The 14,674-nt window shown below is 43.2% G+C and overlaps 1 protein-coding gene across 1 annotated transcript in view; it reads left to right on the top strand.

Annotated features, from left to right (window-relative positions):
* The window catches only part of Wls (wntless Wnt ligand secretion mediator), a 106,162-nt gene that overhangs the window by 73,255 nt on the left and 18,233 nt on the right, over window positions 1–14,674 (top strand). The window contains exons 3-8 of the mRNA XM_013020633.1: window positions 213–337; window positions 3,920–4,081; window positions 5,160–5,296; window positions 6,117–6,285; window positions 8,185–8,282; window positions 8,604–8,667. Coding sequence (XP_012876087.1) covers window positions 213–337; window positions 3,920–4,081; window positions 5,160–5,296; window positions 6,117–6,285; window positions 8,185–8,282; window positions 8,604–8,667 — 755 coding nt within the window. The remainder of the gene's footprint in view (window positions 1–212; window positions 338–3,919; window positions 4,082–5,159; window positions 5,297–6,116; window positions 6,286–8,184; window positions 8,283–8,603; window positions 8,668–14,674) is intronic.

Here is a 14,674-nt window from a genome sequence, read left to right as displayed (position 1 = left end):
CTTGATTCTGGAAGAGTAGTTATGGAAGTGGCCCAACATCCAGGTGAGATTTTAATTCTGTGACTTTTTACCTTCAAGTTTGGAGTGTCTAGGAATGGTTATGTCTGTTTTGTCTTCTTAGTTTCCACAGCAAAACTGGTAAAAGTTTTTAAAGTGTTTCCACAATATCTTTCCAAAAGCCATTTCTGAATCATGTACCCTCTCCCTGGCAGGAGAAAATGCAGAAGTTTCCATGGACGTTTCTCTGGCTTACCGTGATGATATGTTTGCCGAATGGACCGAAATGGCCCATGAGCGAGTACCCCGGAAACTCAAATGTACCTTCACATCCCCCAAGGTAGGATACCTCGATATCAAAGTTGATGGAGTTTGCATTTGATGCTTCCCCCTCCCCCCCCCAGGTATGTGGAAAGACTTAGTCACACGTTGCAGACATGTCTTTTATTTCCTAGCATGCATGACCCACAAGGGTTGCTCATTATCCTTTGTAAAAAGAAGAGCACACAAGTAGGTCTTTGCTAAGGACAGAAGAACAGAAGGAATGTCTGGTTGAAATGCTACAGTTGTTTCTCAAGTACTTGCACAAAACAACCTTTCCTCGGTTTTTGAATCTGCTTCTCAGTTTCCTAGCATTGTGTACTGTCACAGCTAATGTTCAGATAAGAAGATTTATAACCCCAGTGAATAAATACCACAAACAAAAATATAGTCATGCATGGGTGGTTTACACCTGTAATCCTAGCTACTTAGGAGTCTGAAGATCCTGGTTCAAAGCCAACTTGGACAAAAATGTCTGTGAGACTCTTAACCAGCAAAAAGCCAGAAGTTGAGTTGTGGCTCAAGTGGTAGAACATCAGCCTTAAATAGCAAAAGCCAAGCAAGAGCCTGAGGCCCTGAATTCAAGCCCCAGTACTGGTAGGCACTTACACACACTAGATAGATAGATAGATAGATAGATAGATAGATAGATAGATAGATAGATAGATAGATAGATAGATAGATAGATAGATAGATAGATGAATAGGCAGACAGACTAAAGGAAGTGGGAAAAAGAAATACCAAACACTTTCAGGACTTTGTATGCTGTGAAAGAAATAATTAAAACCTTTCTAGATCTGTTGCAAATTGATTATATCTTTCAAGATGAAGGCTTTTGCATATGGAATTTCATTCTCAGAAAAGGCAATGCAATTTCTCACCTTCCTTCCACCCTGAGGGGCAGGAGAAGCAGAAGGAGGAGGAGGGTGCTTGCCTGCAACTGCTTCTTAATGACAGTTGCTTAATTATCTTTAGGATATGTTGATCCTTTCAAGAAAGATATTAAACCTTGAAAGGTGTGAAGGAAATGAAACATCAAATCTGTGTTTTTTGATTGAAATGAAATCTAGTCTTGAGTCTGAAGATTAAATGAGAAATTGCTTTAAAGCATTTTAGTCTCTGGTGGATTGTGAAGTGGGGGGGAAAAAAGTCAAGTTGCCACCTGCTGTAATTTGTCCTAATTAGCCAGTCTTGTGCCAGAGCTAGGGGAGCACTGAGGAGGTGGGGGAGGGAAGAAAAGAGAGAAAGAGGGGGGGACTCTTCTTAAATGCCCTAAATATTGACAGAGTTAGAATTTTGGTGCAGAAAGAAAAGCCTTAAACAGGATACAGTGATTTTTTTTTTCATGACATGGGCAGCTTACTATCATAGAAGTCAATGTGTCTCTCGAAATATATTAACCTTAGCTACACCTGTCTCTTGGGTGGTAATGCTCCCCATAAAAACTGGAAAATATAAGACACTCAGAGACCCACAGTGGAGAATCTGTGAGCCCCAGAAATCATCTTATTTAACTTCATGCTTTACCTGGAGGAAAGCAAGGCCAAATGAGGGGAGGTAACCTGGTGTACCCACACAGGAAATCGAACTAGAAAGGGGATCTCGTGGCTCATCACTCAGCATGTCTTCATGACCATCAATTGCTCTTTGGGGCACATCTAGGGCAGCCATTCCTTCTTTTCCCAAGATAACAAGAGACAGCAGTGTGGAATGACTTTACTTGGAAGGCTCAGGTTCAAGTTCCCATTCTGCTACATTAGAGATTTTGACCAACACCCACATCAAATGGTATTAGACTAAATATCTTTTGTTTCCCTCAGGTTCTCAATTCAGTAAGCAAAAATCAGACCCTGACTGGAAACACACTTTAAAAAGAAAAAGCCTTCCTGTTGTTACTACAGAGGCTAATTAGGCCCAATAAGTTACCTTAATCTAAACTGAATCTGAGCCTGTAGCATATTTTAAGTAGCTCCTATAGAGCCTTAATTCTATCCCCTATTATTAAGTATAGGAAGGGAGAGAAGGGAGACGGGTACAAGAAGAGAAACCATCTATATAAGAAGAATCAAACAGTCTGCACCAGAGGTGAACAGAGTTCTCTTCACAGAATTTTTAGTTTTTATATCTCATCTGCCAACACTAGTCACCTAGTAGCGTCTGGCAATAGCCCTCACATTTGAGGGGATAAATTATCATGACTGATTAGTGATGTCTGCATGGACAGGGAAAGATGAGTTCTCAAACAGGTAAGCCAGGTGTTTGCCTTCTCTCTCTCCATCCTGCCTTGAATAGCTTCTGTCTCTGCACAAAGGCATTTGATTGCACTTTTAAGCTCTGACTATCCAAGAAGTAATCCCATCAAGATCACAGAAAGTAGGAGCCTTTCGCATTGCTAGTGGTAGCCTCCTTTTCACTTCTCCTCTGAATCTTTTGCTCTGAAATTTATGATGATTTATGAAGATTCTGTGAATTAATTCAGATTTATGAATGACAAATTTGGCTTCTGCTATCACTCAACCTAGCCATGTCAATCAAACATGGCAGCTAGCATATAAAGCCAACATTGACCACAGACCTCCCCATGTTGAAGTTCATGCCCGTGCATGGCATGCTGAAGTTCATGCCCGTACATGGCCATACTTATATCTTACCCTCAGGCCCTCAGTAGACACATAGCCAAGAGGTCTAGAGAGATAGAGCCAAATTCTGTTTTCCCAATAAGCTATGCCCCTATTCTTTAATACCTACCATCATGCACTGGGAATGCTATCTTTAGTGTTGGTCAGTTTAGTTCAGTTCATTGGCTAAATTTTGGTATCTTTCTGCCGTCTTATCTCTTGGGCTATTAGGAAGTTTGGGGGTCATCTGTAGAACACTTAATTTCATTATTACCTTTCTTTCATTTCTGTCTTTCCCATTATCTCAAGGGCTCTTTGGGATGTTTCCTTTCCTGTCAGATCAGCAAAAAGATGATATTTTCAGCTTCTTATACCTCATCATGAAAATAATTACCCATAGGGTTGGAGGCATGGCTCAGTTGGTAGAGTACTAGCCAATGAGCAAAAAAGCATCAGGTACCAAGTTCAAGTCCCAGTCTTGGACAAAAAAAAAAGAGGAAATGGAGCCGTGGCTCAAAGTGGTAAAGGGTTGAGCAAAAGAGCTTATGGACAGCACCCAGACCCTGAGTTCAAACCCAGTGACTGACATAAAGAAAAGAATAATTACTCACTAAAAGTGTAATGGTGTTCAATAAGGGCTTCTTCCAGAACATTAAAAAGTTGGCTGCCCCCCAGAGCCGTGGGAGTCACCAGTGACTGAGGCCTGGTAGACCAGAGCCCATGCTGTGGTGCTCTAGGGAGCTGAGAAAAGTGTCCAGGGTTAGAATAGACTGCTGATTGTAAACCAAGAGTTTTATCTCAAATGTTTTTGGGTAGCTGAGTGGACACCATGCAGTCAGTGCTCCTTGGTAATAGCCTGCCCATCTAATGGGTACCTTTAAACATTAGCTTTATATAACCTTGGTGATATGAGACTGACCTGAGAGCAATCAAGCAATCTTTTGGAAGTTGTGACCAAATCAGATCCTCTGCTTTTCTTCCAGACCCCAGAGCATGAGGGCCGCTACTATGAATGTGATGTCCTTCCGTTCATGGAAATTGGATCTGTAGCCCATAAATACTATCTTCTAAACATTCGGCTGCCTGTGAATGAGAAGAAGAAAATCAACGTTGGGATTGGAGAGATAAAGGATATCCGGTTGGTGGTAAGTGAATGAAATTTATCCACTAGGCAGAGGATCTGAAACTCTGGTTCCTGGACATGTGTATTGGAAAGGAACTCCATCTCTTTAGCATTTGTATGCTACATTTGGCCCAGTCGTCTCCTCTGAGAAATGGCAATAACAGCACATCCATGGTAGGTGAGTTAATTTGTGTGAGAGGTTATAGGAAGGGAAAACCATATAACTATTGTGCCTATATCTTAAGTTCATTATAATGATTGTATGGTGATGATATGATTGTGATTGTATAAAACAACAATACCAAGGTAAAAGTAAAAAACAAGGTTTTACTGTTCAAAGCACAAATATTAAAGAGAACAATGGTGTTTTAGATCCTTCCCATTTTACTTGCTTAATTGGGGGAAAAGTAGAACGTGGAGGACATTTGCAAATATCTAAAAATAGTCATACAAGAAATACACACTTATAAATTGGAAACAGAAAGTACAGGTAGTATATTATAGTATATTATGATTGGAAATTACACTATATTATAGATTGGATATTAGAAAGTATAGGTAAAGGCACAGAAAAGCATAGCAATTGTATGTAATTGCCTACCATCTACAGAAATAACCATTGTTAAGGCTTTTTAAAATATATTTCCTCAAGGGTGCTTCAATGTATATGCACAAATGTATGCACACACACACACACACACACACACACCCTTCCTTTCATATATATGTGTGTGTGTGTGTGTGTGTGTGTGTGTGTGTATTTCAACTTACCAGATACATGGACTTCACCATTGTTTCAAAACCTATAGAAAACCTTTTGATCTTATTCTTCATCATTCCCTTACTAGAATGTGAACTCATCTGTGCATTTTAATATATATTTCTATAAGACAACGGTTGCAGAGGGGTCAGGGGCATATGAGGGTAGTACATTCTGTGAATAAAAACACTTTATCTTGAGAGTCCAGCAGACAAGCTTCCCAATCCGTTGTCCCCAAAATGCATTTGATGGCTCAATAATATTAATAATAATACAAAGATCTATTTACCAAAAAAAAAGGATGTACTTACCTTTGCAATTGCGATTGGTCTCTCTCTAGGGAATTCACCAAAATGGAGGCTTCACCAAAGTGTGGTTTGCCATGAAGACCTTCCTTACACCCAGCATTTTCATCATCATGGTGTGGTACTGGAGGAGGATCACCATGATGTCCCGACCCCCAGTGCTTTTGGAAAAGTAAGAACTGCTTCTGAGCACTCACAAAACACTGGCTTCCCAGGATGTACCACATGGGCCTGTTCTTGCTGGGGTTCTGTTCAAGCAGTCACTGCCTCTTAATCTGGCTCTCCCATTAAATGCATCTCTACAAGTTAAAAAAAAAAACTAATCCTGTTCATTTAGCTGTCTAATCATTTCTGGAAAGTGACTTTATGTATCTTGTGGGGTGCTAAGGTGTGTGAACAATTCAATGGCATAACATTGGTATTTTAATAGAGAAGTAGTAGCTCATAATGTGGACAGCCAAAAAGCAAAAGGAAAGCTTTTGGGGTCATGAAAGTGTTTAAAATCATTTATTACTGAAACAAATGTGCTGGCATAACTTACATAATTTCTAGTACTAACAAGTGTCTTTAATGATTAGGTGAATGATACTCTGAGGAGGTAAGAGAGGACAAATGTATTCAATCTTATCTGGTTAAGAGACCAGTGGTAGAGGAGGAGAGGTAGCCAAAACATAGCAGACAAAAATGGTGGAGAGCTGAGAACTAGAGGGCCGAGGTCATGAAAAAGCTTGCGTATGTCGCAAGAATTTGAAATTAATCTTGAAGAGACTGGGATGCCAGTAGAAGTTTGGTACCACTAGAGTTGGTATTAGAATAACACATAGTCTTTCAAGGGCCTAGGTTCCTCCTTCTTTCAGTAATGATGTCACCTCAGGTGGAAACTCCCTATGAAATGACCCTGTCCCAATAAGTAAACTCTCAGGCTTCCATAGGTGCTTCAGATTTCCCAAAATCTGCCTCACCTTGGATTTCTTGCCTTCTTTTCATCTTAGAGTCATCTTTGCCCTTGGGATCTCAATGACTTTTATCAATATCCCAGTGGAATGGTTTTCCATTGGGTTCGATTGGACCTGGATGCTGTTGTTTGGGGACATCCGCCAGGGCATCTTCTACGCAATGCTTCTCTCCTTCTGGATCATCTTCTGTGGCGAACACATGATGGTAAGAGCTCCCCAGGGAAACGAGACACATTTGTACCAGGACTGTTCTGTGTGGGCACACCTACTTGTCTCTACCTCCTGCCAGCTGTGGATGAGGCCAGGTGAAGCTAGTGGTTACAGGTGGGAGTTCAAGGGTCAAACTCTGCCTCACACTTCTTCATCTAGTAATCAGCTACATGAACTTAGCAAGTAATGTATGTTAGGTTCCTTATCTATAAAATGTGAATTCCTGGGAATTATTGAATTCAGGACTTCATACCTACTAGGTACTCTACTACTTGAGCCAAACCTTCAGCCCTTTTTTGCTTTACTTATTTTTCAGATAGGTTCTGAGTTATTGCCCTGGCCTTGATCTGTGATCCTCCTACTTATACTTCCCACTTAACTGAAATGGCATGTGTATTCTACCACACCTTGCTTGTTTTTCAGATAACTTTTACCCAGGCTGGCCCTGACTGTGGGTCTTCTTCTGTCTGCCTCCTGAGTAGCTGAGATGATAGGGATGAACCACTGCACCTAGTTCTGTATAGGATTTTTATGAAAATTAAGTGAGATAATGTGAGTAGGTTAGGAGACAAGAAACACATGCACAGTTCTTTTATTGCTGGTCCTGAGGCTTAAACTCTATGCCTGAGCATTATCCCTGGGCTCCTTTTGCTCAAGGCTAGCACTCTACCTCTTCAGCCACAGGGCCACTTGAGGCTTTTTCTCTGTTTAATTGGAGATAGGAGTCATGGACTTTTCTGCCCAGGCTGCTTCTAACCATGATTCTCACATCTCAGCCTTCTGAGTAGCTGGGATTATAGTCATGAGCCACTAGTGCCAGGCTTACATGCACAATTCTAATGATAATTATTATTTCTCACTCTTTGGCTTCAGCTGTGCATGTCCTGTTTCCAAGAACACCACCAGAGAATGTGGGCCTGGCTCTTTCTAGCTGGCAGTTTGTCCAAATGCCCTAGTGACACTTGTTACCCTGGAACACTGACCTCTTTAAATAGACATCAAATTCTATTTCAAGATAAATTGAGGGCCTATGAGTAATAATGGGGGCCATCCTTAGACTGGCTAAGATATAACTATACCAGTTGGAACCTGGTCCTCAAGGCGAACATAAAGAGTTCCTGGTAGAATGAGCTGATTAGCATTCCACTTGTGTCCCAGACTAGGCTCAGATAGTCCTGTGCCTTTCCCAGTTTCTTCATCTCATTCTTCCATGTTATTTCTCTGTGTGCATTTGCGTTTCTTTCATGAGGAATCACCCAAGCAAGGCATGGAGGCAAATGCTGGGAATCCCTGTGCTAGGTGGCTAAGGTAGACCCCCAGTTTAAGACCAGCCTGAGCTGCATAGTAAAACGCTATTTTAAAAAAAGGAAGAAAGGAAGGAAGAAGGAAGGAAAGAAGAAGGAAAAGGAAATCATTTCTGGCTTTAATGAAGACAAGGAGAAAATATGTCTATCTTTCTACTTAGAAGTGATCCCCTGCACTGGACATTAAATGCCTTAATGTCTTCATCCTCTATGGACCGTGTCACCTTTACAAACACAGGTTCTTAGCCACACAGCAATTTAATTCTGAAGTGTTATTTTGTGCAGCACAGGGCTCCCCCTGCCTGGGGTCAGAGGCCCAGAGTACCCTGTTCTTTGTTGTTCCTGTAGGAGTCCTGGGGCTGGGCCTTGTGATTGATCATTTGTTCATGAGCCAGCAACGCCCCCCCCTCCCCACTTCTCATCCTAGAAGTGAGTGGCTGGGACACGGAGATTTCTTTTCTTTTTCTAGTGCTGGAGGGTAGGTCTCAGTGCTGATGCACCATAGGCACTGTCTGGATGACCAGATGACCTAGAGCATTGCTTTGCTTTTCTCTTGGCTTTATCTCCTTTCCCAATTTGCATTTTCTCAGGATCAGCATGAGCGGAATCACATTGCAGGGTATTGGAAGCAAGTTGGACCAATTGCTATTGGCTCTTTCTGCCTCTTCATATTTGACATGTGTGAGAGGTGAGTAGATACCTGTGAGAGCTGGAATGTATATTGCCCTGTCTACTCTTCTATCATTTTGGGAGGAGTTTGGGGAAGGAAAATGGTGATTGGAGCTTTAGGAATAAAGTCAATGGACATGCTCACATGGTCAGCTATGGCACAGATTGAGTCTTTTATAGTTACAAAGCACATTCTACCAACTCCTTTTCTTTGTGAGGCTTATCTAAATACAGGCCCCACCCCTCCAGCTGCAACAATAAGTCATGACCTGTTCTTTGCCTTTGTCATAATTGCGCCTTGTCTTTCCATCTCACTTTTTTTTTCTTTTTGTTTTCATAGAGGAGTACAACTCACAAATCCCTTCTATAGTATCTGGACTACAGATGTTGGAACAGAGCTGGCTGTATCCTTCTTTGGTGGGTGCAGGGTTTTAGTTCTTCCCAAAGCTGCCTTGTCTCCAAGATCATTTCCAATGCTGAGTTGATATTCTCCATGTGTGCTCAGCCAGAGCTTTGATCTCCCTACCAATGATAAAAGCACAATTAAGGCAAATAATGAGAAGAATTACCTCTTGCTTTCAAGCCCTGGTGAAAGGAGGCCAAAAGAGGATGTTAAAGGCTGTCCCTAAGGCAGAGGGATCAGAATTGCTGGTATTAACCCACTGCCTGTCTAAATGATCTTTTCACACTGTTTACTGCGGAAGAGTGTGACAAGCTTTTCCCTGAGGCTGGGGGTGGGGGTGGGATTCATCTATGGGCCCTTATGGGAAAGCCAGTTTCTGAAGTTGCCTGTGTGTAAGACTTCATTCCCAAGACTGAGTGGAGATAAAGCTAAGGTGATTAGTTCCACAGGAGCACTAAGGCTTCTGGTTGGTCACATGAACTATGTCCATGTCATCTGCAAAAAGCAGAAGTGACAGTCTTAGCTTATCCCTTTAAGGATACGGGATTTAAATATTTTAGCATTTTTGGAATAATACGTTTAGTGCTCTGAGAGGAAAAAGCCTTTCCTCTAGCATGGGGAGGGGCTGGGGTTGTATTCTTTCTGGATGGCTCCTATCTTTCCATGCTCAGCCCTGACATTTATATCTGTTTGTTAGTGGCATAAAGATGAGAGTGGACCTCCACCCTCCCATTCCCAAATATTGGCTGCACAGTTGGTTACAGTGTCATGTCTCATTCTACTCTGTCCTTTCACCAACAGGAAGAGGTCTAAGGAAACAAAAAAACCACATACCCATCATTCCAGAGTACTATTATCAGTCATAGGAACATAGGAGAAACTGCATTAAATACACTGCTTAGAGAAATATCCCTACCAAGTTCACACTCATCAAACTGTTAAATAGGCAATTTGGGATGGAGTTGCTCTAGCATCAACTGGCTGGAGATTGTCGCCCACCGTTCACACCTCATGCTAGTCTCAGATTGGGCTCTGAAAATGGGTCTCAAAGTGTTCTCAATGTTCCTGCAACTGCCTCCTCTGTGCTTAGAAAGACAATTGGGTGGGGTGCGCACAGGAAAAGTAATCGCACTACTTTCTTCTAGCCTCATATTTGTATATTCTCTCTTTAGCTCTGTCTCTCTCATTTTTATTATTATTTTTTATTTTATTTTTTGCCGGTCCTGGGTCTTGAACCCACTGGACTCTGTCCCTGAGCCTCTTTGTGCTCAATGCTAGCACTCTACCACTTGAGCCACAGCGCCACTCCCAGCTTTTTTCTGAGTCGTTTATTGGAGATAAGAGTCTCATGGGGACTTTTTTGCCCAGGTAGCTCCTCAGATCTTAGCCTTCTGAGTAGCTAGACTTACAGGCATGAACCGCCAGGCACCTGGCTTCTCTCTTTTATCTTGAGCTATCTCTTGCCTATGTAGGCCAAGCTGGCTGCAGACTATACTATGTAACTCAGTTTGGGCTTGAACTCACAATCTTCATACTTCAGTCTCCCAAGCATTGGAATTACAGATGAACACCACCACACCCAGCCCTCAGTCTCTTGATGGCTCTTCCTCCTCTCGGTAGTGACGAGGAAGCACAGAACGGAGATCTCAGCCAGGTCTGTGGCCTTAAAAGCCATCTAGATTCTACATTATACATCTATACAGCTTTTCCCTTTTCCCCCAACCTAACTCCTGAGTCCAGTGTCTTGTTAGCTGTCCACCTGATATCACTGCTTACAAGTAGCTGAAAATCTTACACTCTACAGTGTGGTAAATGTATGTTTGTCGTCAAAAGAGAATCTCCATTAATGTTTCTTTTAGGTTGTAAATACCCAAATTGATAGCACCTCATCCATTATGGGTGAAGAGAAGAGTCTCCCAGGCAGAGAGGCAGGCAGTCCAAACAAACTGATCCCCATCCACATCCCCCATTGCCTCCGTAAGCTAGCATGCCTTTACTATTCAGGCAGATCTGCGAGGCATGTGTGCGGGGAGGAGGAGACAGGATTTGTGGCAGGAGACCACAGCCAACTTTAGGACAGAAGGGCTCTTAGCCACTTTGTTAATGAGAAGTGGAAACTGGGGCTGCAAGGGGTGGGGGTGTTGGTCAGAGAGGCCCAGTGTCCCAGCCACGGCCCCCTGGTGGGAAAGAACAACGCACCCAAATTTAGCTTGAGGCAGCAGTGGCCTCCAGACAGAGGCTGGAGAAACAACTGAGAGGATTCTATTTCCTATGCAGTTTGGATTCAGGCAGGGTAGAGGACTCCAAGGGACCCTTTGGGACTAGTTTGCAAACAAGCTCAGGGTGCCTGGCAACAAGTATGGAAAAAAATGTAAGCAGCAAAGTGTTGGGGTGGATAGCAAAGGGGGGCCAAGAGGCAAAGTTCCAGGGCGTAGGTCTGAGATGTAAGTGGGGTTAAAGCAGCAGCTAATGGGACATTTTCCAAGAAAAATGCTGCAGGCCATAGTCTGCCAGGATCAGAGGTGTGCACAGCTGGGCTGGTGAAATGTGCACCTAAGGGACAGACCCACCAGGACAGGCAAGGACAGCCTTCTGACACTGTGTCTAGCCTCCAGTCATTTGAATCTGTCCTGGTGACTTTGAGAAAAGGACTTGCTTTTGTTGCAGGCAGAGCCTGAATCCCATTCTATTTTTCACTACAGCTTAGCTGGGATAAGAGGCATGCACCACGATGCCAGCTTCTTCCCTTGCTATGAACTCTCACGGACTATTTTGCCCAAGCTAGCTTCCAACTGCAAGCTTCCCAATTCTAACCCTGCAAGCAGCTAGAATTATAGATAAGAGCACCCACACTCTGATTAGATTGCAATTGACAATCAATCTATATACCCATCTAAAAAACTTGTACTGCACTCAAATTATAATGAGCTCAAAAGTGTCTTGCAAGAATAAGCAGGTTGCCTTTGTGAACAACCTGGACTGGAAATCCTTGAGCCCATAATCCCCCAAGAACCACCAAGAAGATAGAATTTGGGCTGTGGCCCAACTGGTAGAGCACCAACTTTGAATCTAAAAGCTAAGGGACAGTGCCCAGGCCCTGAGTGAAAGGCCAGTCCAAGCACACACATCTAAGAAGTGTCCTCTAGGCCAGTAACTTGGTGGCTCTGACATCACTGACATCATTTGAGGTCATAACCATGGCTGTTTATATAGGGGGCGGTGACGGATGGACTCTTGTAAGTAGCTGGGAGGCTGGAGTTCAGTTGGTTGGTTGCGTGGTGATTTCTCAGGTTTTTGGATTTGGTTTGTTGATTTGGCTTTGATTTTTGGGTTTTTGGATTTGGATTGTAATTTGGCTTTGACTTTTGTACTTTTGGTTTATTTTTTTTTGTCTTTTTTGTTTTTCTGTTTGTTTTAATTGTAATTTTTTACTTTATATTTCATTTCCTTTTTCCTTTTTTACTTTGTTTCTTTTACTTCTATTATTTTAGTTTTTCATTTTGTTTTCATTATTTACTTATTTTCTTAATTCACTATTTTTTAACTTGTTTTCAATTAGGTAGCATTTAGGCATTTTGTTGATTATTTATCATTTCTTCTATAGTTACATATTAGATTTTGTTTTCATGATATTTATTAGTTATATTTTATTATTCATTTATTATATTTACATTTTAGTGTGTTTATTATAGTTATTATCATAGACTTTGTTTACATTTTGTTCTACTACTATATTTTATATCTTTTATTTCATTATATTTCATTGTATTTTATTACATTTTTTCCATTTTGTTCCACTTCATTGCATTTGTTCTGCTTTGTTATATTTGATTATATTTGGTTTTGTTTTCTTTATTTGTTCATTTATTTTCTCCCTAGACAGCATCACTAGGGTGCTGTGTAGGATAACACAGTAGAGAGGCAAGGTCCCATCAGGGCCTTGAGGACAGTTTCTCAGACAAGGAGCTCCTCAGGGCTCACTACCAGGTGCTGAGGACCATCTATGAGGGGGGCTTTGCCCCCATCAAGTTGGCCAAGCACCTGCCCGCAGACACCCTGGTGACTGTGAAGGTCTTCGACAAATTCGACAGCCCCCTCTTTGCCACCAAAGTGGACATTTCTAGGTCTGTGGAGCGCCCAAACATCATCAAGCTCTATGAGGAGGTAGAAACAGAGGAGAGGTTGTACTTGGTGATGGCATATCCAAAGAAGAGGCCATCAGTGTGGCAAGTAATGTGCCATCCTTGGCTCAAGCCAATTAAGGCAGCTTCACCAAGCTCTAGCCAGCCTGTCTGAACCAGCCAGACCCCACCATCCTGCGCATCATGGTGTCATACATGGGATTTAACCCAGAGGAGGTGTGAGCAGCCCTGTCACGCAGAACATTTAATAATAAGAGGGCAACCTACAGCATGCTCAGGGAGCAACAAGATGAGGGCCAAGACCTGATCCGCCTGGTGAGGCGCCCGCTTCCCGGGCCTCCGCCTTGCCCCTCACCTGTACACCAGTCCTTCCAGAATGTACAGGTCAAGAGAGCCAGTGCTCCTGTGCGCCACCCCACTGTCTGCCTGCATGCTAAGCAGCAGCAGCAGGAGGGTGGCAGGAAAGGCACCAGGTCGGTGTGCTTCTCCTGTCTCCTCTGGAGACCCAGCATAACTGGTACAGAGTGGAAGACTGAGGGCAGCAAGCCCTCCCTCTGCTCCAGCAGCAGCAGCAGCAGCAACAACAACAACTATACTCCCCATAGGCCAACCCAGTGAATTGACCTGCTCAGCCCCTGAGCAGGAGAGGCAGGAGGGCCGCAGGGCTGATTTTCTCCCCCCCCCCCATACAATATATGGACAGGGGCTACACAGGGGTAGAGGGACATCAGTGTGGCTGCCCCAGGTCCAGAAGCATCTGATCTGAACTGGAAGGGCCCAGGGGACCCAGAGGAGAATATCAAGCTGCCCTCAGGACCACCAGCATCAGAAATGTCTGCCTGGGGCACAGAGCCAGCACCCCACCTCCCCCTGGTCCTGCAGTAAATGGAAGAGGCATGATCTAGAAGCGGCTTAAGAGGAGTGTTTTAAGTTGCTTTGAAAAGATGTGCTGCTGCTGCCTGCCTCATTAGGACAACCCCAAAGGAAAAGCTGCTGCCTGTGAGTGGAGAACAGCATGGACAGCCTGGAAACCAGCAGCTCAGTGGACAGGCAGAACACCATCACCATGCTACTCGCCTTGAAGACATGCTGACCATGCCTGCAGACAAGCTTCCCTCTGTTGCACCTCCAACGGCGTTCACACACTTCACTTTCTTTTTCTTTTTGTCTTTTTCTCCTACATTGGGTATGGTTTCTAATGTTGTTCCTGTGGTTCTCGCCAACTTAATAAATCGTTATTCCTGGGGTGGGGGCCGAGGGGAGTGTTCCCAATGAGTCTCAAAGTATATGGCCCTATCCGGTGCCTACCATTCACACGTGTCTTTCTGCTCCCCACTAGGGCTCCTGGCGGCTACAGCCGATCTACCCTCCAGAGGTCCCCTTCCCATCATTCCAGGACATCCCAGTCTTACTTATAGAAATGCCCAGAGACAGACCAGTGGTTTCCAACCACATTTTACACACTGTTTTCTGACTCTTAGAGCTCTGATTCCATCTATCTAATGTGGGAATTGGGATCTTTATTTGACCTCTCCCAATGACTTGAATGCAGCTTTTCTTTCCCATAATCAGTATGTAGCAACCATTATCTACTACAGTAGTGCCTTTCAAACTCATAACACATTTGAATCTCCTAGACACCTAGTTGATTCTGACCTATAAGGTCTCAGGTAAATCCGTCCTGTGCATTTCTACAAGCAGAATTCAGTTTTTTTCTCATTTGACTTAGAAAGCAACTTCCCTTCCATGGAACTGTTGGGTAAGAACTGCTGCCACCTCCACTCACTGCCCTTAGAATGCCAGGTTTTAGTAGTTGGCTCCAAGTTTATCCTAACTACCTGTGGACCAGAAAGTGTCATGCTCGCT

Source organism: Dipodomys ordii, unplaced genomic scaffold (genome assembly GCF_000151885.1).
Source record: "Dipodomys ordii isolate 6190 unplaced genomic scaffold, Dord_2.0 Scaffold51, whole genome shotgun sequence".
NCBI lineage: Eukaryota > Metazoa > Chordata > Mammalia > Rodentia > Heteromyidae > Dipodomys > Dipodomys ordii.
The sequence above is the reverse complement of the archived record's forward strand: the minus strand, read 5'-3'. Positions and strand labels throughout refer to the sequence as shown.